Here is a 24,610-nt window from a genome sequence, read left to right as displayed (position 1 = left end):
GAGCTTTTATACTACGCTGCCAGCTGATAAGTGGCAATACGGTGGATCTTATAAAAATTAACAAGACTGAGCTTTGGGAGAATGGGATTGGAGGGGAGACAGAGGATGACGTCCCAGGCTCCTGTAAATATCAGCATTTATGCACACCCTGTGAACTCTGAGTCCTCTGTGTTAATCAAACACTGAGTGTACAAAACACCCTAATGGATCCGTTACATTAGAACGGTGGTTCTCAAACTTTTCCATGTCAAAGATGTTGGATCAAATACGTTTTTGGCCACGACCCCCATCTGAAAATGTGTTGTGCCAGGCAAGACAAGATAATCTTTTATTTTTTATAGATATTTTTGAAAATAGCAGATCTGCAAGCTCACAAACGCATCACATCGCAATGTGTTTATTGCATTGTGAGCTTGTAGATTGGCAATTTTATGAACCCAATGTATAGAGGCCGGGTTAAAGTGTGCTGGGGATCACGTGCATTGAGTCCCCTCAAGGACCCCTCGGGGTCCCCGGACCCCACTTTGGCAACCACTGCATTCGAGTACTCCAGTGTTGATTCTTTCACAATATTTTGATTTAGTCTTAGTCTTTTGAATAACACACCATTTAGTCTTAGTCCTATTTAGTCTTAGTCGACTTAGTCTTATATAGTCAACAAAATTAACATTGGTATACTCGGTTACAAATGGATACATTAACATTGAGGACTGCATGGACATGTGCTCCAGTTACAGTGACGCTTGAAGTTTTATTGTCAGCAATTTTGGGAAGACTTTACGAGACGGTTTATGTTAGCCATAATGTCTTTCAGGTCATTTTAATGCTATTGAATTCATAAAGCTGCCATAGATACAGGTGCTGGAGCTTACATGTTTGTCATCAGGATGACAGCAGCAGGGTCCTATCCTATCCAGCACAGATATTTACATACAAATCCATCTCTCTCTTTCCATGATGGCAGCATTTGGTCCTCTCGCTTTAGCCCTTGGTTTGTTTGCACCATTCAACAGCCCACATTACATTTACCACACATCCATACATGATGCTGACAGTATTCTATTCAACACACCATGCCATTCTTTGTTATGTTTGAGTTAATTTATGCTGTAAATAAATACATTATTTATACATTTGTAAACTAAACCGTGTGCTTACATCCTTTTTGTTATGGTACTATGAGCCAGGTCGGAATGATGTGTATGATTTGGTGTGTGTGTGTGTGTGTGTGTGTGTGTGTGTGTGTGTGTGTGTGTGTGTGTGTGTGTGTGTGTGTGTGTGTGTGTGTGTGTGTGTGTGTGTGTGTGTGTTTGTGTGTGTGTGTGTAGAGCATATACACACTACTGTATTCTATAATACATTGTGTGTGTGTGTGTGTGTGTGTGTGTGTGTGTGTGTGTGTGTGTGTGTGTGTGTGTGTGTGTGTGTGTGTGTGTGTGTGTGTGTGTTTTCCTTTGTTCAGCCTGCTATGTGGCAAGCTCTTCTACACAGTATAATACCCAGAGTTCATTTAACTCTGAGAGTGTAAAATGTACCCAAAGGATTTTACCGTGTACAATATCAGCCCAAAGTCAAAGAACAGCGTGCAGCCCTCAAACTTGGTTACGTGGCGTTCTATTGTGTTTGAGAAAAATGGACCCTGAGCCAGCCGGGACAGGGTGTTGTGAGGAGCCTTGGACTATCACATGCCGAATTGTATCACGTTGACATGCATCTTCTGTCTTAACGCATCCAAATCACATTCATTCCTGATTCAAGTCATTATTCCTGTGTGCCTCCCAGCACAACCTCCTTCACCTTTCTCACACATGGATCGGGTGCAGATTGTGTATGGTTGTGAGTGTGAGTGTGAGTGTGTGTCTGTGTGTGTGAGTGTGTGTGTGTGTGTGTGTGTGTGTGTGTGTGTGTGTGTGTGTGTGTGTGTGTGTGTGTGTGTGTGTGTGTGTGTGTGTGTGTGTGTGTGTGTGTGTGTGTGGATTTAAATTGTGTCTGCTTATGTGTTAGTGTGTGTGTGTGTGTGTGTGTGTGTGTGTGTGTGCGTGCACACACGTGCGTGCGTGTGTGTGTGCGGGCGTGTGTGTATTTGCACACGGCTACATTTGTTTGTGTGATTGTGTGTCTGTGTGCGGACGGCCATTGTCTGCATGCTGTTCCAGCAGGGACTCCAAAGTGAATTATTCATGCAAGATTTGAATACATGCAAATGGCTTACTCCCTGCTCTTGGCACAATTCCAGGTAACCTATGGCAACCGCGCCTTCAAGAAGCATCTTCCTCCTCCTCCTCCCCCTTCTAGGCCCCCGCCCTCCGCCCATGCTATCGCTCTGCCCAATGGTATTGTTTCGATTGTCGCAATACCCAGGCTGGGTGGCTGCTCACTGTAGGGTGGCAGCCAGGCTATATCCCACAATTCATAGTCAAGGTCAAGGGCAGAGGGGAGGAGAGACGGAGGGACAGTTGGAGGCAGAGAGGCCAGGGTGTCTCCATCCTTCTTCCATCAGTCAGTAAGTCAGAGCCTTTCACCACCACTAGTGACAAAGAGGGGTTGGTGATGATGGTGGGTGGGTGCCGGGTGGGCTATTACAACTCAGAATGCACAGATGTAACAAAGACCATTTATATACTGTTACATTTGTATACAAATGATGGATCATTGCTGTTGTGCACTGTAAGTATTTTTTTTGTGCGGAAACGGACATGGATTCAGAAACCGGATGAGAAAATAACCTTTGTTCTCTTATGTACTTTGTTACAATGTCAAAATGAGATCATAATGTTTCTAAAACAATATATATAAATATGTGTAACTATATATTATAAATGAATAAACATTTACCAATGAATAAACATGAAACAAAAAATAAATAAACGACACATTTGTAAAATTATAAAGTTATTAATGATGGTCATTACAGTGCATAGAAACTAAAGTTCATTGAATGTGAAGGAAATGGCAGTAAAACTGCCACAGTGAGAAGACAGCAGTCAGAGGTCAAGTTCAGGGCATGGGGTGTTCGGGGACCTAACTAACCTGCATAATGGGTCTGCTTGCACAGAGAGCTTGACCCAAGCAGCTGCTCACTGCTGCCATCTACTGTCTGACACTAAGCAGACACATTTCTGTATCAGTTGATCATGTTATTTTTTATTACGTTTAGCCTACTTGTAAGAAAGGCCCTGGACAGTGCTCACACACAAGCATACGCACAGCACACACAAGCATACACAAGCAGCACACACACGCATACACAGTGGAGAGGCCCTGATTGCCACAGGTGTTTTGGGTGCTGATCACTCAGTTATTTGACTCTGAAGTTAACTGATCAAAGACTAGCTCCTTAACAGACTGTATGGCCTTATTGGTCAAATAGTAATTTAGGCTTGCACACTGCAATCAGAGCCAGTGATTCCAGCTTGATGTGCCACAGAGCTTCATTTCAGTTCAGTTTGGCCAACAGTAAAGACCTGTGCAGTGTGTGTCATTCTTGATATGTGAGTAGCAGTATTTGTGGGTGTTTTGTGATTATGTGTTTAGTTAAGTCAGTATAGTGTGCTATGTGTGCTATGTTTAATTATCTGCATTCTATTTGATAGTTTCTAATCACATTAAGCCAAGTTTGCCAACAATGTGTGCGGTCGTAATGTTTGACTTCTGTCAAGTTACAGTACCTTTCTGTTAAATAATATATAGTATATCATATATTGTTATGGTGTATTTATATAATTAAGTTAATTAGTTTTATGGCCAATTCAGCATGAGACATGTTCAGAGTGTTTCACACGAGGCCTATACAGTGTACAATTGTCAATTTAGGCATTTAGTCTGTGTTAGTCATGTTTTAAGAGCATGTATGTTTTTTGTTGCTTTATTTTCAGACCATACTGTCACTGGTCAGTGTCATACTGTCTTCAGTAACCCTCAGCTACACTACTGTCAGATTTGTGAAATATAAATAAAGTTCAGAGCTCCACACATTTCACTTTTATATTTTGGACCCTAACCACATTTCACTTTTATATGTTGGACCCTGACACCCTGTACATTTCACTTTTATATTATGCAGCCTGGACCCTAGTCACACACACACACACACACACACACACACACACACACACACACACTTAGTTTACAAATTACAATGTAGGTTCGGAGTAAGGTGCACTGCCGATCCGACCATTGGGGCCTTTGTGAGAGGCTTACCTGTTGTACCCGTCTGGGTCTGTCCCTTTTGTTTCTGTCTGTCCACCCGTGTCCCTTTTTATGGAAGGACAAAAAGATGGTGCAGGACTGCATGGGTTATAACAGCATTTCTGCTTATGGTGAATTGCGTTAAGGCATGATTGTTTTGCACCTGTCTACAGCACATTGCTGTTCCTCTTGATTGAGTGGGGGAAAGTACAAGCTTTGACCAATCAGCCAACTTTACATTCACATTCAGTAATTCGGTCTTATGATCAAAATAAGAACATAATGGTGTGTAGAAACAATCTAGAACTTGACACATTGTACATAAGTGCTGACCCCGGGCCCTAATATAAAAGTGAAATGTAGCCTACTGCTTTGCCATCACATGGCTCCCTCAAGTGGACAAATTAATGCAGTTGATAGTGATAAAACATCTTTATTTATTGCTGTAAATTGTGATTTTGCTTAAAGCGGCACTAAGCAAATGGATATCTCATTTGAAATATTGAATTTTGATATTTAGGTTTACATTGAAAGATGAAAGCATGATTAATACTTGGCTGAAGTGAGAGTTTTGGCATGTCCGGATTTTCAGGTGAACAGTGCCAGCAAGCAGAAACATCATGAATATCATGGATATGCTCTCTACAACATTACAAGTAAGAAATAAAAAACATCTTAATATATACAAACTCTCCTAGATATTAATTTCTCAAATAGTGGACACATACGACAGACACACATTGGATTAATATTGTACAACAGTAACTCCACAGCCCTGCTGGCAAGATTCCTGACCTACAATCATTCCAATTCATTCCTCCTTGGCACCGTGATCAAATGGAAAATTAAAACACTTTCCTTCATTTATCTTTGTGCATTGTACAATAAAGCAATTGGGAGCAGTGCAGTGCATGATCACCATTTCTCACAGAAAGATATATCAGATTAGTGATTCAATGATAACATATAAGAGTCAACTAAGAGGTCAATAGACCAAAAGCAGCAATATAAAGGGGGGAAACGGTAGAAACAATAAAATGCACTTGAAACGTTTTGATCTGCTGCTCATACAGTAAAACTAAAGGAGGGTACTTGTGTAGGTGATCTACACAATAATAGTGAAAATAGCCGATCTCAATAATAATTTTGTGCAACAACATTGTACGATTAAGTACGGCTAAAGTGGATAACACAACACAAAACGTCCTGGATCTATCATGGAACCATTTCTGACATCTTCCACAGAATCCACACATTTACTCATTTACAGTTCATGAATTGAATTAGTGTAATTGAACCATTATTTCAAAACAACTTAGTTTTAAGTCTAGAGCCTTTGAACATTTGCCAATCTGAAGCCCTGTCTGAAAGTCTTGTTTTTCCATCCATACACACAAGTGTGACGGCTGTGTGTTAATGCACATTGCAGAAGCTGTATGTCTATGTGTACATACAGACCTCTGACCCCACTGTCCATGCATACCCAGTCCAATGTATCCTGTAGAAACAGAGTGCAGCAAAATACCGCTGCAGTGGCCATCCCTCTATGAATGACTCAACCTCCACTGATACCAATAAGACACAATGGCTAATGGGTTTTCTGTTCCTCTGGCACCCTCTGCTGGTTCAGTGAGTGAAGAAGCCCATCTGGTGCAATTTGTGCAGTAGGTGGTGTGTGAGATCAAACGTAGTGAAGCTGATCCCCACGGCAATGGGTCCCTTAACCCAGTTCATAGTCAGGCCTTTGTAGAGTCCATGTATTACTCCCTCCTGTCTCACTATCTCAGACATAGTGGACAGAATTGTACCATAGGATGACCCAGTGACACCGGCAGTCTGCATACGCCGGCGGACCACATCTAATGGGTAAGAAGATGACTGCCCAATCAGGCCGGCACATGCGCCGAAGGCCAGTCGCTCGTGTGGGTATGGTTGGGATCTCTTTGTCCTGTCTAGAAAAGAAACAATGACAGACAACGAAATGTAATCTCCTGTTTGGGGTGTTTAGACTAGAGTAACAACTCAAAATTTCAAGGCACTTCACGAGACTGACACTGAATGTAAATGTACCTGCGTGTAGTTCTTTCATGGTCTCGTAGGTGAAGAATGTGATGCCTGCGTATGGAATCACTCCCAGGATGGTGGGGGTAAAGCCTCTGTAAAGTGTCTTCACACCCTCTTCTTGGGAGATTCGCACAAATACATGCATGATATTACAGTACCTGTGGGGAAATACATTATTTAGAACAAAACCAAAGTTGCTGTAGTTATAGTGTAGGTAAATTACATGCCCTGGATTTGTATCTTTACTGGTCGTGATAAATGTAAGTGTTAATTAGATCAATTAAAGTCTATGGATGACAACTGGAGAGGCCCATGCTGAGAATGAAGTTTCAACGACATCCTTCTCCCAACATCTCACCCAGGAGCTCTTTCTTTACCTTCAGCTTGGGTGGACACAGTAGGGCTTCTGTTTGATTGGCATCTCATCAGTGAGAAAGATTGGATTGTCAACAGACCAGTTCTGTTAATTTATCTGATCGCCACATACAGTAACGCCTCAAGGTGCGTCTGTCACAGCCTCAATCATGGGTATTGGCGTCACGATGACATACAATCAATTCATTTTTTATCTCTGGTGACACACTCATGTCTTTCTTTAAATCTATTTAAATGATTGTTTGATCAGATTGTGACTTTGTGTTCTTATCACCTTCTACACCAACAGTAGGCTACACAGTAAAATCCTCACTGTTCAAATAATTCAGTGTTAAAATGTAACCAAATTGATCCATAAGTCCATTTGGTCAAATGGACCTGCAATATGCAAATGAATAAACTAGCACAGATTTTACTTTGTTCGGTAGTATTATTCCACACAAAGGTCGCAGTTTCTGGGAAAGTAACAGTGGTTGAGTGCCTACATTTCTCTGGCAGTGACTGCCATCCTGGCTCGCACCATGTCCAAAGGGTACGTTAGCATTGCAGCTGTGGTGCCAGCTAGCGATCCTGCCAGGAAGCGGGGGAAAGGTGGCAGTGTTCTGGAATGGGCACACAGATCAGCATGTAAACAACATGTGCCCTTGATACGCTAATAATAACACACACACACCATAGCACAGAGTGATTTTGCAGTTACTATTATTAATATCAACACTCACTTTCCTTGAAAGCCATAGTAGCTCCCCAGAAGCTTTTTATACTCTTCATGGGAGCAGAACTGGATGCCAGCGTAGGGCATGACCCGCACCATGGTGGCAGAGTTGCCCCTCCATAGACTGAGGAGCCCATCTTTCATGTATGAACAGTAGATGAGCCGGAATGCTTCCTAAGTACAATAAAGTTGGGGAAAGGGGGGAGTGGAAGGTGTGACTTAGCTTTCATGGACATGATCAAAATATATGCATAAAATGGCCAAAATAATCAAATGGGATGGGGGTTGGTATACAATGATCAGAGGGAAAACAAGGCTGACTCCTTGCCATTGAAATTATGTACTGTCAGTTAGTACATTAGGATTAAATGATGTATTTATATGAATAAATGATTAGATCTAAACTCACCTTAGCAGAGTACCTCTTTGAGGACACTGTGACAGAACAAAAGAGAAAGTGTTAAACCATGTACTTTCCATTAAGCCTAAACATCTACTAAGAGGATTAGCAAGTACTCAAAAACAATCACAGTAGTGACTAGTGAGTGCAAACTCCACCTATTATACATTCTGGAAGGACTGTATACGAGTCAGTTTTAGTTAAGTCAAAAACAGTTTCAACAATTACAGAATGCTACATCTAGAATGTAATTCACACACATCGTATTTGCAGTCTCCAGGTTCTATGTTGGGGAAATGTGCTGTTCAAGTGACATGTGCTTGCCTTGGAAGATGATCTTGGTTCGATCCAGGGGAGCAATGACGGTTTTGGCCACAGCTCCGGCAAATGCACCACACAGCAATGTGTCCAACACTGTTTGTGTAAAGTCCTGTTTGTACGTACACAAGGCACAAGGACAGATACATATTGTATTACTATACTTAGGAACATTTCATGGGCCCGACAAGTGATGACTACAAGCCTAATTTTACCCCTAAGCTAGCATTGCTAGTTTAAAAAATAAAAAATAAACAGATATAAATAAATACGATATAAATAAAAAGCATTAATTAGCTCTTCTGTCAATTTATGGTACAAAGCCAGTTCCAAAGTTTCTCATTATAGGGCAGCATAATTTGTACACCACTTGTTCTTAATGTTCGGCTCCAGGGACCCGCAGGGGACCTTCAAGGGGTTCCAACATTCCAGAGCTTATATTTAACCTATATGATCTTTATATCTTTGGCATTTTTATGTAATTGCAATTTAGATTTAGACTGAAGTATCAGTTGTTGTTTGTATGTATATTTTGTATGTTGTTTTTATGTTGTGATGTTTTATGTGGACCCAAGGAAGACTAGCGACCGTGGCAGCGGAAGCTAATTGGGATCCGAATAAAGAATAAAGCTAAATGATTGATAGTTACAAACCACGTTAATAGATCATTACAGTCACCCCTGTGTGTGTGACACATCATGAGTCATGACACAGGTCCCACTCAAAGCTTCTTCCTAAAGGGCTTATGCCAGTTGGACCCAATAAACAGGCCCATAATATGATAAAAGAGATTGACACACATTTTAAAAACATGGTGTTTCGCAACTATCGTTATTCAGGTCAGGACAGCTTGCGCATTTGCATGACCACAGCCGGAAGTAATGACTGGCATTTTTTTGTTTTCTTCCACATCTGCCAAGACTGCAGGGATTTAGGATTGTATATTTATTTCTATATTTTTGTTATTCATGCACATACTGTAATGTAGCTTATTGTGTTATTGATCTGTGTCAGTAGAGGTACAGTGTGCCATATTCTCACAAATACAAATTGAGTTAACTGCCCAATACAGTAGTGGAGCATTATGCACATCAGCAGCGGATGCTGGGTTAAGTGCGAGAGAAGTAGAAGGCACACAACAAGGCAAGATGACCATCCCATCCCCCAAAACAAACAGGCTGTGACATCCAACAATCTAACGACACCAAGCTGTATGTACTGAATCTAATCTCAAGGCTATTGCTGCCCTTTATGCAACTTTTAGATTTACTCATCATGATTATTAGTTACGGTAGATGTCATTAGTTGTGAATTATTCTAGAGTTGCTAGCTGCGGTCATTCACATTCACCCCGTCCTAACGGTCACCTTTTTTGACCCTATTGTGCTTGAGAAAACCTTCTAATCTGCTTTAACCAAAGCTGCCTGTTTCTCCACAAATTGTTGGTGCACATTATAAGTACAGTAGGCTACAGAGGGACAGTTCCAATAATAATCTAATGACCAAGTCAAAGCACATATTGTTTTAGGAGTAGGACGGCAACCTTGTATGTCCAGAACTGTTCTTATTATATTGTTGGTTGGACAGAAAAGTCTTATGCAGATCCTGCCCGACAGCAAGCTACTACGCCTCTGTGTATACTTTCAGCATGTGCAATACTATAATAATATGTATCTATGGAAGGCTTCTTTCTGTCCATCTAGGCTTGTCTTTATATACATTTGCAAACAATAACTGGCAATACAAATCATAGTGACTTGTACCAATAACTCTATAAATTAACATATAGTGTGGACTGTGGAATATTTGTGCGTTCAGAGAAGAAATATACTCACTTTTGCTGCTGGACTGGAGGGTGGCAGAGACAGCACTGTGGCTGGAGGTACTGGTAATTCTCTGATTTCTCTCTGGTGCTCCTGCACACGGGGGGCCATATGTGCCCTTGACTTCAGTCAAACACAACACACCCAGCGAACCACTACACAAAATAGAATAGAATAGAACAGAACAAACTAATAATGAAGAGAGAATGTTTCAACAAACCATTTCCCTAGTGGCAGCCTGTCTTGTAAACATGGTATCACATTACAGGCTAGGACACCATTGTTAGCTCGGCAAGGTCTGCATAGTTCTGTCGCCCGTAAAGAAAAGCGTTGAGTTGACAAACAGGACAGATAATCCAACTGGGTATCCAACTTAAAAACGCACTCATTCAAATTGGCTGTGGGTGGTAACTGGTAATTAATTCAGCAGATAAATCACTGCGCAGCATAGAAAGGATAATCGCACAAGAGGCCTTCTAGTATCACTATAAAATAAACAGTCAGACCCGGTAGTCAAGTGCTAGTTTCTTTGTTGTCTTGACGATCCTTACCTATACTCTCCGTGATTGAACAACCTTGTTTACAATCTTGCAGCCGTTGGTCATTCAACAGCAGTCTCTTTCTCTTGCATAAGTTGTTTGCTTTCTGGAGGCTTGTCAATTCTCTGTTATCTTGCAACACGCTGTGTTGTTGACGTTTTCTTTTCGGACGTTTCTCTGAAGGACGGTGATTGAAAATGACGTTGATGTTAGTAGTGCGCTGCGACGGGGAAGGTGACCTAAATGTAGACGCCCAGTGCACTCCACACACACAAATCTTCGCGGTGTACAGTACTGGGTGGTTTTTCCTTTGCGCACCGGTCCAGCTCGCCAGCTCCAGCTTGTTTTGCCTTTCAATGGCTTATCATCAGAACGAGGAGCACGACAGCGCGTACGCCTCTATTTTGGACTACAACACCCAGGAACAATAAATGTAGTTGTTATGAACTATCGCGTGGACAACTACAGTACTGGGTTGCCAGATTGTGGTTGGCGTCTGGCGATGAAAGCACAAAGCAAGTTATTTACCTTCAACCTCTCAGTTCTTGCAAGTGAATTGGTACATGTTATCGATGCTGACTGTCAAAGTACCGGTATTTGTTTGTACTTTGTTCAATGTACAGCGCTACCTACAGTTTCTCAAAAACCCTAGTCCTAGTCATGTGCACTGCTTGTATCCTTATATCCCTTCAAGATGAAGAGATGATGCACTCTTTTTGAAACAAATTCAAAAACAGGGGGAACAAAATTATATTAAAAAACGTTTACAAGTAAAATAATACAATTACATACAAATTCTAATAAAACAATGTAGGGTTAAGACAGTTTTTAAAAAATAAATAGAAATGAGACACCTCTGTTGGGGGTTGTATGTACAGAGTCTGGCAACCCTGGCCTGGAAGCACTGAAAACTTGTTGTTGTTATATCGGGGGGAAAATGGCGTCCAATGTTGAGGCCCCTGAGCCTTGGTACCTCGCCCTTCTCGGTTTTGCAGAGCACTTCCGAACGTCCAGTCCACCCAAGATCCGACTGTGTGTCCACTGTCTGCAGGCCGTGTTCCAGTTCAAACCCCCGCAGAGGATCGAGGCCAGAACGCACCTTCAGCTGGGCTCGGTTCTCTACCATCACACCAAGAACAGCGAGCTGGCGAGGAGCCACCTGGAAAAAGCGGTGAGGGAGCCACTCTGGAAAATAGCGAGGATGGGAGGGGGCCCGGGGGGGGACGTACATAATAATAAATAAAATAAAATAAAATAAAATAAAAACATTTACTGTCCTCTATTTTAGAGAGAATCTCGATGCAAAACACAGTCAGCTAGCTTATTTGTAGAGCGGTTTGCAAAAAAATACTGGCTCTCACTTTTGCTGTTCAACTAACATTATAGCGTAATGGTTAAAGTAGTTACAGTGGAAAAAGTTGTGCTGACAGAACTATAAAAGGAATGCCTTTGTGTTTGCACAATAACATAATGCAACTTATGTGTCTGTTTTGCAGTGGTTCATATCACAACAACTCCCACAGTTTGAGGATGTCAAATTTGAGGCTGCCAGTATCCTATCAGAACTCTTTTGTCAACAGGTAAACCAGTCTGCAAATATTGCACACATAGCCTCCCCTAAACACTCTTGATGAAGGGGTAGTTCATTTTTACTTTGTTTTCTTCTACACATACTGATTGATTCATATTTAATTTAATGTTTGTTCATTTTCAGAATCTTGTGGATTCTGCAAAGCCTCTTCTGCGCAAGGCCATACAAATATCACAACAAACACCTTATTGGCACTGCAGGCTGCTGTTCCAGTTAGCGGTATGGAAACAAAATAATGGCATAGAAGTGACTGAGCATTAGTCCTTCTACCTTCATGAGGCAATCAACAAATATGTTAGTGTTTCACTTCCCAGAATTCTTGCAAATAGCACATATCCTTTTCTGGAGAACTGATTTATTCAATAAGGGTTGTGTGTACCAATGCATAGCCCCGCGAGTCAGAACCCAATGGTACGTAAAGTTTCTGACATTTGGATAACTTTACCCCATAGGGTCCTGTCCCAGGACCAATATGGCTACATGGTACACAGACATAAATAACTTCGGAAATGTCTTTTCTGCGGTTACCTGATGCGGGTCCTATGGTCCAAAATAAGCATATAAGAGCTATAGGAGACAACGGAAACGGCTGTGAATTTTGTGTTTTTAATCTGTGTTTGACCGTTTTGGCCGGTCTGAAATTCTCTCTTCCTTGACTTCCTTATTGACATCCCATTGTACCGCCTAGCTGGCTAGTAGCTAGTGGCTAGCTCGACAGAGCAGATCAGAGGCAGGGACGTAGGGACGGCAGCTAGCCACTAGCTAGCCAGCACAATGGGATGTCAATAAGGAAGTCAAGGAAGGAAGGAATAGGTTATTTCAAAAACAGTGACCCGCATGAGGAAACCGCAGCACAGACGTTGACAACGTTATGTTCGTCTGTATTCCATAATTTCCATAAGGATTTCAACTGATGGCAAGGGACCCCACAGGTTAGCGATGAAAAGAGCTCAACCGGGGTGTCCGAGAGGGGCTAACCAATGCACTGCATGGGCATTGAGCACAATCCTCTAAACTTTAGTGGACACTAAATTAATTTATGTTCTTGTCAACAAGGTCTCACTTAATGTTTGGGAGATTTTAAAGTTAAGAGTCTAAAGACCAAAGAGCAGAACTATCATCATTATTTGAATCCATATCCTCCATGTCTATTACAGCAACTTCATACACTGGAGAAAGATCTGGTATCAGCCTGTGACCTGCTTGGTGTTGGAGCGGAGTATGCCAGAGTGGTGGGCTCAGAATACACCAGGTGATTTTCATTCCTACTGATTGGTGACCTGGCCTTTCCTCTAGTTAGTACCACAGGAAAAGTCATAGATATAAAAAAATATAGATGCATATTATGGTCGCTGCAGTTCGTTGGAGCGACCTGTCTCCAACGGGAGGAGGAGGTCAAGCGGATCTTGAAGGCACACGCCTCTGATTGGCCTACCGTTCTTCTGTTTTGCTTCCGCTATATGCTTCGCAAGGAATCTCGGGAAAGCTTGCCAATGCCATCACGCATCCCGTTGATACAGACGGCCCAGAGCCAGAAGAGGCGTCTACGTTTATATGTCTATGGGAAAAGTAACCACACACTTCTAGCTCTGATGCAATCATGTATTATGCAATCATGTATTAAGGTACTTTCAGACGGGCATCGATTAACGCAGGCGTTGTCGCCTGGATCAACGACAGGTCTGCTCATGAGGGGTGTGACAACGCAAGTTCTAATAGTAATTCACTGGAGACATTAGAAGTTGTTTAGCCTTGTTTTCATTTTCAATAGAGGGCATGCTCGTGACATCATCATACCCGGAGGTTATGCGGGAACGCCTACTGAGTGTCAAAAAACGACTTTCTGGCCTTGACAGCCCATACATCCAAATGGAAAAGTTTTATCTGATTGCATTAAACAACGTTAAACTCACTTTGCACTCACTTTATGGTTGCGCATATTACCCTCTATACGAAATTAAATGAAAATGATAAATCACCATAAACATGTTATTGTCAAGGCATTTCTAGCATGTTTGTTCTGCAATGCTACATCTCAATATTTAAAATGATTGCTCTCTTAGTTGACTGTGTATTTGTAGTTTACTGTAGCTTTGGTGAAAGCTTTGTAGTATGAGCATGTCAGCACTATAACCTTAACCTAGAGTTTGGTCTGAGAAAATAAAGGAAAATAAGGTCCACGTTGACATTTTAGCCACTGCTAAACAGTAAATACATGTGTTTCTGCATCAATGCTGCACGTTGTGAGCAATGGCCGTTATGGCAACTGACCGCAATGGAGTAAAATACATTTTTACATGTATAAAGTTCCTAATGTCTCTTCTGCTTCAACAGGGCATTGTTTCTCCTCAGTAAAGGAATGGTGAGTAACCTACTAAGTGAAGTAGTGTTGAGCATGCATGGTTAGGCCAATCAATGTTGTATTGTTAAGAGTGAATGCCCATGGATAGTGCATTACATGTTTTGTGTAACACAATGGCAATACAAACATTTCCATTACTCACAGTACTATAACATAAATATAAGTACTATAAGATAACACTTTTAACAAATAATAAAAGTGCTATGTTCTTGTTTTCAGCTGCTCCTGATGGAGAGGAAGCTAGGTGAAGTGCACCCTCTGCTCACGTTGTGTGGAACCATTGTGGACAACTGGCAGGGAAACCCAATCCAGAAGGAGTCCCTGAGGGTCTTCTTCTTAGTCCTACAGGTCTCACACTACCTGGATGCTGGACAGGTAATTAAGCCTATATCAACATTTTGAACAGCAGAGTCTCAATTGAGTGAGTCTCCTACTGACTAGCCACGCGGCCATCGAATTATTGGCTCAGGAATGCAACAAAAACATCTACATTTTTAGGTAAAGTACTCCACATTGAGTGCCATGGACAGAGATCTCCATCTTTTCAAAGCCAACCGTTGAGTGCCATGAGATCTCCACCTTTTTAATGTTTTATATTGATTAATGTTGGTCGCGGTCCTAAGCGACATCTGTGGAATGCTAGCGCCATGTAAACAGTCGATGACCAAGAATCCAAGATTTGCGTGTTGAATATGACACAGCTGAAAAGACCTCGGCAGGGGTGAAATACTTAATACCTGGCACTGAAAGGGACAGGGAATTAACTTAAACAGCTTACAGTGGCACCTTTACAAGGACATTAGACTGACATACAATGCAACAGGTCATCACAATAGATTTAAGTTAGTAAATGTATAAATGTATGTTTGTTTACATTCCGTATTCAATAACTGTATTTGAACATTATGGCTTATAGCACTATTGGCCGTGCAGGAGAAGGTGTGTTATGATAAATTAATTTCCTGTGTGTGTTCTCAGGTGAAGAGTGTGAAGCCATGTCTGAAGCAGTTGCAGCAGTGCATTCAGACCATCTCTACACTGCACGATGATGAAATCATGCCCAGCAACCCAGCAGACCTCTTCCACTGGCTCCCTAAGGAGCACATGTGTGTCCTCGTATACTTGGTAATCAGAACTTTCCTATTCATGTGTGCCCGTGTATTCCTGCCTGGTAATCCCAATTTCCTATGCACGTGTGCCCTTGTATGCTTGGTAATCCCTATTTACTATTGTGCATGGCTGGCGTGCCTAGAAATAATAGATTTTGTTTCTTTACTTACTGCTTCGCAAAGGAGTTGGATTATTGGTTTGGAGAAGAAAGCCTGCATTATGCTTTGTCATATCTATTCTACGTTCGAGCATAGACATGGTAACGCCCCGCCTGCCTCTGATTGGCCTACCAACACCATAGACAGACTGCCGGCCTTACCAGAGTTTCCTCCGAGGTGGATAGCTATATGCTGGATAGTCTGATGCGAGGTTACTCCTTTGTGGGAAATTAATAAAAGTACAATATAATACAAGAGAATGACAGCTTGGCACGTGCAACAGTAACTTTTATTTTTGTAGAATAGGCAAACTAATATTCTTTTTGCCGTTTATTTACATACATGTGTAAACTTGAAACATTGTACTGTAAAAAGGTCTCTTCCATTGATCTAAATGTTTTTTAGTATAATATTAGTTTACTATAATTAGATTAATACACGATAATCAACTCTAACACTTTAATTAGAACACACTCAAATGAAAGCATACAACGTACATGTTCAATCATTTAATCAAAGCAAAGGGCATAAACAATATTAGTTTGCCTCTTCTACAAAAATGAAAGTTACAAGGTAGGTACTGTCACATGTGCCAAGCTGCCATTCTCTTGTACTTACTGAATTGTTTCCCACCACGGAGTAACCTCGCGTCTCGGAGGACAGTCTGGTGAGACCATGGGGGCTAGACGGGCAGTGTCGGTAGGCCAATCGGAGGCAGGCGGGGTGTTACCATGTCTATGCTCGGACGTAGAATAGATATATGCTTTGTCATACGATGGTGTCACTGTCTACTAAGGTCACTCACGACATGACGGATTGCGTCACGAGGGCTTGTGTGAGCTTGTAGAGCTTCTATTTTTTGCATGCAACGCCATCATATGACAGTGTATAACTGTATACATTGGGCAGTTCTCTGCCATATGGCTGTCATTACTAAATGTATTTTAATGTTCTACAGGTGACAGTCATGCACTCAATGCAAGCTGGCTATTTGGAGAAGGCACAGAAGTACACAGACAAGGCCCTCATGCAGCTTGAGAAACTAAAAAGTGAGTTGCATTGAATTTGTTTGTCATTATCAATGGACCCTCCCGTTCACGAGTTATGTTTTCATTGTTTAATTTGCCGTTTTTAATACGTTTTAAGACATACAGGGTTTTCCTTGGACAGAGTGGGATAGGTAATGACGGACTGCGGAATATTTTGCAACACTATTACAAACGATCACACCATTTTAACACAAACTGCACGTTCCGCCAATTAAAATTAAAATTGCAATGTTTTTATCCTGCAGTCAAACTGTTAAGATGGTTGTACGTTGATTTAGAGCTGAAATAAATCTCATTTGACACCACCATACACTTTGATCACAACATTCCTGCTGTTCTAGTGTTGGATTGCAGCCCCATCCTGTCGACCTTCCAAGTCATTCTACTGGAGCACATCATCATGTGTCGACTAGTCACCGGTCACAAGGCTACGGCATTACAAGAGGTATATTACGACTGTCCATCTTCATTTTGTTTTTAAGTTATTATGGCCATATCTCAGTGTGTGTGTGAAGCCTGTACGCAGTAAAATCCTAGGTTTAATTTAGAGTCTAAATTGACCTATATGTGTACTGAGAATTTTTACGAATTCAACCAAACCTCTTTTCTTCCCTCATGTTACAAAGGATACAAATGCAGGAATAGCACATGAAAAAAACTCTGACCTTTTGTCTACTTCATCTCTAGATCTCCCAAATGTGTCAGTTGTGCCAGCAGTCTCCCCGTTTATTCACCAACCATGCTTCCCAGCTTCACACTCTACTAGTGAGTATTCAAACCTACCACTAGGCTAGCAGAGATTGCACAGCATATCCTCTTCCATGTTCCGATTTTGATTTCAACAATCAAATTGATTTTGTAACGTATCGTTTTGCAATGCAAATAATCAATATCAAAGCGTTATAATAAACGTACTAAGTGCTTGTGTGTTGTATTTAAAAATACACCCCTAGTGTATGTGCATGTGCTCAGTTGCATGCATTTGAATACACACCATAAGGCAGTGTCTCGGTACACATGAATTGGTCATTTCCAGTATGAATCGAAATAAAATACAGAAGTACTAAAAAGATCATCAACATAAACGACATGTCTTGTCTTACTCTGTCCAATTCCTAGGGTCTGTATTGTATCTCTGTAAACTGTATGGACAACGCAGAGGCACAGTTTACTACAGCTTTACAGGTGAGTGATTGTGTTGTTGGGTCTGTCTGTTCAACTGATAGGGATTTCCATTAGGAAATTTTTGATGTTCATAAATTGGTATTTGTGTTCCAGCTCACGACACACCAAGAACTTTGGACGTTTATTGTAACCAACTTGGCGAGTGTCTATATCAGAGAAGGAACGCGACATCAGGAGGTTAGTCTACTGATATTCACACCTACAAAGTAAAACAATTAAGTAACATGTGAATGGACCATATAGCAAATGCACTTAAATGTTCTTCCAGTTACATTTTATATTATGTAAAACGTTTTCAAAAAAATGTTTTCAAAGCACATTATCAGTTTCTCTTTAGATTTTGAATGTTTTTCTTACCTTCCAGGAAGCCATTGGTTTCCATTCATTTCAGTACAGTATGAAAATCATCTTGCAGAGGCTTGAAACTTGCTTGATATAGGTAATAAAGAGTGAACTCTGTGTCACGTTCATTTTTAGTCAATTACATTATCAAGGCACTGATTCATTTTAAAGGTCTAGGCATGGCAAGTTTATTTGTATAGAGCACATTAAAAGCAAGTCTGATATGTATTTTGGCCTTAAACCAATGAATGAGTGATCAAAGACCTTTCTGTTATGTCGACAAAACATTCATTTTTCAGCAACAGAAAAAACCTATCATGGAACTATTGCGGATTTCTGTGTCACCTCAGTAGCTGTCACTGTAAACTCACACCGTAGATTCACAGACATCACAGTTGTGCAGCACCACAGTGAGCCAATAGTTGTATACTCATGTTCATGAGAAATTTAGGATTACAACTTTGAGAATTGTTGAATATGGTGGCCATTTTGTACATGAATTGTAAAACTTCAAACTTCAAACATCAAGTTGGCTTGTAACCTGTACTTGATGGGGTTGACAACTACATGGCTCCTGTGATGTTCCAGCATGTGTGAGGCGAAGGGTGTGTTTATGGGGAATGGGATGGTGGTGAGTGTGTGTGTGGGTGATGGGGCATATGGGTGTTCTGGCATTTACCCACAAAGGAAATGGTGTCTATATTTTATTAATCTAACTTAAGGTGCACATTTTCCCTTATTTGTTCTCCAGCTCTACAGTCTCCTAGAGAGAATAAACCCAGACCACAACTTCCCAGTCAGGTAAAAAATAATTTATAAGGGCATGTCGAGCACATTTTATTTGTCAGGGACAGGGTGTCATTTTCTTCCTTTATGACATGTTTTGAGTATGCGACTATGCGTTAAACATTTTAATTCACCACACCTAAAAGGCAACCTGGTGGCACAACCAGTTAGTGTGCATAGCAGATTTTCCTTTATTTATCATTTATTTATCAAGCAATGTAGACTATTGTACAGTATGCAACATTGTCTAAAATGCTTGGGTGCATGGAGGCTGCATACATGTTCATGCATGAGGCCATGGACCGATTCAAGTGAGAATATGTCCTGTGTAAAAGTTTTTGGCCATTTATTATCTCTGGAATGGAAAGTCCAATCTGCTCAGTTCAAAACTTGTTCAAAGTGTGACTTTGAGGACATTTTGGCTCAGGGCCCACATAATTCGTCCATGCATGAGGCCTGTTAAAAGTGGCCAAAAAATAATGCTTGAATATTCTTGAATTCCCTGTTAATTTTCCTCATAGACTTTTCAAAAAGTATTTATTTTAAAAACGCCGTGGACAAAGCCAACTGTTGTCGTGACAAATCATTACAATAAACACAATGTTTTGGGCCGAACAAATAATTAGAAGAAAGAAACGGCAGGTTTCAACACTTTTTTTGTTGTTTTTCTTCTTTCTTCGGTGTCATGATTTGTCACGACTCGAGTTGGCTTCGTACGACGCTTAAAAGGTCTTTAAATAAATACTTTTTGAAATGTCTATGGGGAATATGCATTGGGAATTATTTCCTGGGCCTGGCTTCATCATGAAAGGGGGCGGGACTGCGACGCTCTATAACCAAGGTTAAACTCCACCTAGCCACCTAGCCAGATATTATCTCTTACATATTGTATAAAACTTCATTATAGCAGGCCTATCTTTACCCATTGAGTCCTTGCACACAATGCACAGTAGTTTGTACTGAGAAACATGCTCTCTCGCAAAATCAAATGAATGATTCCTATTTTATGTCTTACCTACTGTATAGAATTTTCAATTAGAGAAAAGTCTGGGCTGGTCCGGTGCTGTGATAAACATGGAACAATATTGTCTTAATATGAAACTTGAAATGATAAACAAACTAATATCTATAGTACAGTTAAGTCCGACTCAGTATATCCTAGACTTTAGTGGCTACAATATTTTAATTTTCTGTTTAAGTAAGGTTACTGAGGCCCAGGGCCTCGCTATGAGTGACGTAGATTATTTTAAATTATTTTTTTATTCAAACCTTATTTTTTACTTGGTGTGTGTCAACAAATAACGCACGCTATTTGTTGACAGCCCATCCTGCATGCTTTGTTAACAACATTAAGAAATGTACAATACAAGTTGAACCTGTCTTGTGTTTTCCATCCAAGCTCCCACTGTCTCCGTGCTGCAGCCTTCTATATCAGAGGACTCCTGTCGTTTTTCCAAGGACGCTACAATGAGGCCAAGTATGAACTCGCCACATCTGTATTATTGGTCCTCTCACGCAAACAAAATATATAACTCTGAATTAGATTATGAAATCCTCCTTTAAAAACTGCAATCAATAAATACTTACTGTAGACATGTAAACATGCTGAATGTTGCAGACGATTCCTGAGAGAAACACTGAAGATGTCCAATGCAGAGGACCTAAACAGACTGACTGCCTGTTCTCTGGTTCTGTTGGGTCACATCTTCTACGTTCTGGGGAACCACAGAGTAAGGCTAGATACACGTCATTGCACATCATTTTACATTCATTGGCTCGGCTATACATGTCCGGTGACCTCTGGCACCAAAATTGATACAATGTCAAACAATTATTATAGAACAATTCTGTTGACTTCACACTGTTCTGTTGACTTTTGAAAAACACATTTTTTGATATTACTCCTCCAGATTCTATCCAAAAATCCCGGAAATCGTTACACACTATCTCTATAGTCATGTGTTCAAGATGGATCTGTCCGATATTTCATATTTCATCCTAATTGGCTAACATTGGCTTTCAAAGTTTTGAACAAAAAGCCAAAAATCATGAATGGAGCGTGCAATTTACGTGAAATCTTTCACAGACTTTCATACTAGGCTGAGGAATATATTCCACCCTTTTCACATTGGCCTATTATAGCGCCACCAGGAGGCCACAACCTGACCTGCCCTGGTGGAGACCGAGGGGCACTTTTTCTAGTTGCATCTGTTCCCTACCAAGTTTTACTCCCTGATAAGATATGTTGTCTTGTATCCAGGAAAGCAACAACATGGTTGTTCCAGCTATGCAGCTGGCCAGTAAAATACCAGACATGTCCGTCCAGCTGTGGTCCTCGGCACTGCTGAAAGGTGGACCATTAACCCCTTATTTTCTTACGGACTTCTAATGCACACATTTCATATATTTCTCAGTTGTGTAACACTTATATACTTGCATTTCTTTGCCACAAATTCCTGTTTTCCACCACTGAATCTAGCAAGAGAAATTGGCTTTAGATGATGACAGTTTTGAGCCATGCTTTGTCTGCACAGATTTGAACGAAGCCCTGGGGAACAACATGGATGCTCATGAAGCAGCTCAGATGCACCAGAACTTCTCTCAGCAGCTGCTTCAAGACCACATCGCTGCCTGCAGCCTCCCAGAGCACAACCTTATCAGTGTATGTACAAGGCTGGCTTCCATTTTAATAGTTATTGCTTACCTTTTTTACCTTTTTTCATTCGATAGACTGACTGACTGGCTGAAAATTTCACTTGCTCTTTTCTTAAAAAGAAAGCATCCATGTCATTTTAGATTTGAGCTAAAAAGCTACATTTATTCATTTAAAATGTGTACTGTATGCTATTAAAAAGAACATATACAAGCTCTTGGTGTGTAACTTTGCAACAATACAAGCTTGTAGATCTGTCTTTTAACTGACAATTTGTACAGATCTTTGAATATAAATATTTTTTTAAAGCAAAGATTTTTTTAACTCAAATCTTTGCTTCTGGGGGTCCCTGGAACAAAATATTTTAGATCACTATTCACTAGTATGAAAACTGTTAGGATTTAGTAGACATTTGTGAGAATTGGCCTCAGGTCTTAATGCGTTTTTGTCTGTGTTCCAGTGGACAGACGGCCCTCCTCCTGTCCAGTTCCAAGCCCAGAATGGCCCTACCACCAGCCTCGCCAGCCTGCTATGAGGGGATACTTCTGCCTCATGCATGACTCTAGCCCTGGTACCTTAACACCACACAGATGGATGCCTAATAACCTCATCTCAAGATGGCTTTCAGATCATTTCAGAATTATTCTAAAATAATTGTCACTACTATTCTATTCTATTCTAATCTATTCCATCGTCTCAGTTGTCAATTAATGCTTATTTTGTGAAGGGGCTGAGGCAGACAATTGATTGATCGATTTGGAATGGCGAGAGACATACAACACATTCAAGGACTCCTTTCAGTCCTTTGCGTCAGATATTGAGAATTGAGTTGGACTGGGTTTCTTTCCTTTTGTTGATGGAGAGTAGAAGAAATCATAGCTGTTATATCATTAATTTATTCATCTTATTTTTTTAACTGTTGGTAAATATTTTACATTACATTTTGGCTTTTCTTTGTATGAATGCAGTTTTTTCATCATGCATGGATGTTACTGAAGTTGACTGCCCTATACAATTTTTGATAACCCAATTTGCTATAGAATTTCACCCTTACTAAAATTACTTGCACATGGTCAGCATGAATTCGGTATATTGGAAATATGACTTTATTTTCACACAAACAAAAAAGGACATTACGTGCAGTTCTTTAAGGAACCAGAAGATGTCTCTATTGAGTCATCTTAATACTATGTATGAACTATATTTATATTCTTTATATCGTGGCCACTGTGAGAGAGCCAATGTGCCCCTTAAATACACATTCAACTCATGAATAATTATTTTTTTAGAGTTCTACAATATATTAATTCCTATTTCCTATCAACACATTCAGTTTTACAGATTCACATTTGAGCTTTGGAGCTTACAGCGATCTTCAGATACAAAAGTGAATTTTATTTTGTAAAACTTTGTCTTAAATAGTTAAATGTCTTTCTTTACATGTATAGATTTGCGACTTGCTAAACCTTTATTGTACAGTGACATTTTATAAAGTCAATTTAGTAAAGTGTGAAAGGTATTTTTAGCTATCCTATATAGAATTAAAACTCAGTGATTGGTAATAAAGGCACACTGTAAGTGTAAGGACACAGTTTAAGCTTCCAGTTATCACTTACATTGTTTCAACAATTTTCCTATATATATATATATATAAATATATATATATATATTTTAATTACACATTGATGTGTGAACGTTCTGTTAATATGTTTTGTTATTTGCCTCATTTCAATAAAAAAAACATATGGTTGAACCATGATGACTCAAGTGTTTAAAAATAAATACTAGAAAACAGTGATGTACACATCTCTGTGCATCAATACATTCATTTGTAATTAAACAAGCATGTTTTCCCCTTAAAGCACTAAACACAGGTGAATTTCACCCAGACAATTATATTTTTGTAATTTTCATAATGTTGATGTCTGAGGTGGGTGGGTCTTTCAGTACCTTCATGCTCAGTGACATAGAAGGTAGGTTTATTTCCCTGCCCACATCCCTGTTTTTTGAGGTTCACAAACTTTGTCCTATAAATAAAAACATTAAATTCCCATTGACAATGAATGGAGAATTTTACGTAATCGTGTTTGAGCATTGTACGTAATGATACTAATGATCATGTACGATGATAAGAGCGCCCCTCACTTCACATGGGTGTGATTTGGTTTCTTTCTACAGGCAGGTGTTCGGGTGAACTTCACCTGTATTTAGTGATGGATATCTAGAGAAAAATCCTATACACCCACACTTTTCTCTCGCATGTCCCAGGAATGGGTGGACCAAAGGAGAAGTTCACAGCTCAATCATTAATCCTATTGGGATTGAATTAGAGATGTCATGACGTGCCCTCACCACCGGCATCACCACTGGCATCACCAGGAATACTGGTCCCTAATTGCCTGTTAATGACATTGCCAGAGATGCTGGTCCCTGATTGGCTACGGTCTTAAACAAGAGAGGACACCAACATACATACATAGCCGATCGCAGTACTTGCACGCTCTGCTTGCGTGTATATCAGATGTGCCTGTTTTCATAGCCCTTGAACTTTTTCAGTCCAATCTTGCAATTGGTAAAAAGAAAAATCACACGTGTGTGAAGTGAGGGGCACCCAAGTGCTCTAAACAAACATAAAAAATCCCATAGACTTGGCTGCCATATGACGTAATCCTCAAAACCCTAAAAATAATAACATGTAATACATGTCAAGTATAGAACATTGTTCAACATTATTGTGTTTTATTCTAATACATTATTGAACAACGTTTCGACCCTTGTAGGTCTTCGTCAGGTAATGGGCATGGTCATACCTGACGAAGACCCACAAGGGTTGAAACGTTCAATAAATAATTTTCCTGGGAGCAGAGAAACAGTGTGCGGACATCCCTTCTTTTTCATTTTTTTTAATATATTTTTTATCCCACGATTTCTGTAACCCATTTTCACCCCTGT

General features: G+C 40.3%; 2 protein-coding genes across 2 annotated transcripts; one reads left to right on the top strand and one right to left on the bottom strand.

Moving 5' to 3' along the window:
- Positions 1 to 4,605: 4,605 nt before the first annotated feature.
- LOC308319307 (mitochondrial coenzyme A transporter SLC25A42-like) lies at positions 4,606 to 10,750 on the bottom strand. Its single transcript, XM_080769315.1, has 8 exons — positions 10,435 to 10,750; positions 9,896 to 10,038; positions 8,067 to 8,172; positions 7,752 to 7,777; positions 7,350 to 7,516; positions 7,113 to 7,229; positions 6,259 to 6,410; positions 4,606 to 6,140 (listed from the first exon to the last, which is right to left on the bottom strand). The coding sequence occupies exons 2-8, from the start codon at positions 9,992 to 9,994 to the stop codon at positions 5,815 to 5,817; spliced, it is 993 nt and encodes a 330-aa protein (XP_080625441.1). The 5' UTR covers positions 9,995 to 10,038; positions 10,435 to 10,750; the 3' UTR covers positions 4,606 to 5,814.
- A 578-nt stretch (positions 10,751 to 11,328) lies between these two features.
- Positions 11,329 to 23,404, top strand: LOC308319928 (MAU2 chromatid cohesion factor homolog). The gene is made up of 18 exons (XM_080770160.1): positions 11,329 to 11,593; positions 11,919 to 12,002; positions 12,137 to 12,232; positions 13,171 to 13,265; positions 14,348 to 14,375; positions 14,595 to 14,750; positions 15,354 to 15,500; positions 16,602 to 16,692; positions 17,034 to 17,137; positions 17,380 to 17,457; positions 17,812 to 17,877; positions 17,971 to 18,054; positions 18,971 to 19,020; positions 20,405 to 20,482; positions 20,624 to 20,735; positions 21,266 to 21,356; positions 21,540 to 21,667; positions 22,119 to 23,404. The coding sequence occupies exons 1-18, from the start codon at positions 11,360 to 11,362 to the stop codon at positions 22,191 to 22,193; spliced, it is 1,797 nt and encodes a 598-aa protein (XP_080626286.1). The 5' UTR covers positions 11,329 to 11,359; the 3' UTR covers positions 22,194 to 23,404.
- Positions 23,405 to 24,610: the final 1,206 nt, after the last annotated feature.

This window comes from Protomyctophum bolini (genome assembly GCF_963924005.1).
Source record: "Protomyctophum bolini genome assembly, chromosome: 8".
Lineage (NCBI taxonomy): Eukaryota > Metazoa > Chordata > Actinopteri > Myctophiformes > Myctophidae > Protomyctophum > Protomyctophum bolini.
Note: the sequence above shows the minus strand (reverse complement) of the source record. Positions and strands in the feature narration are given on the sequence as shown.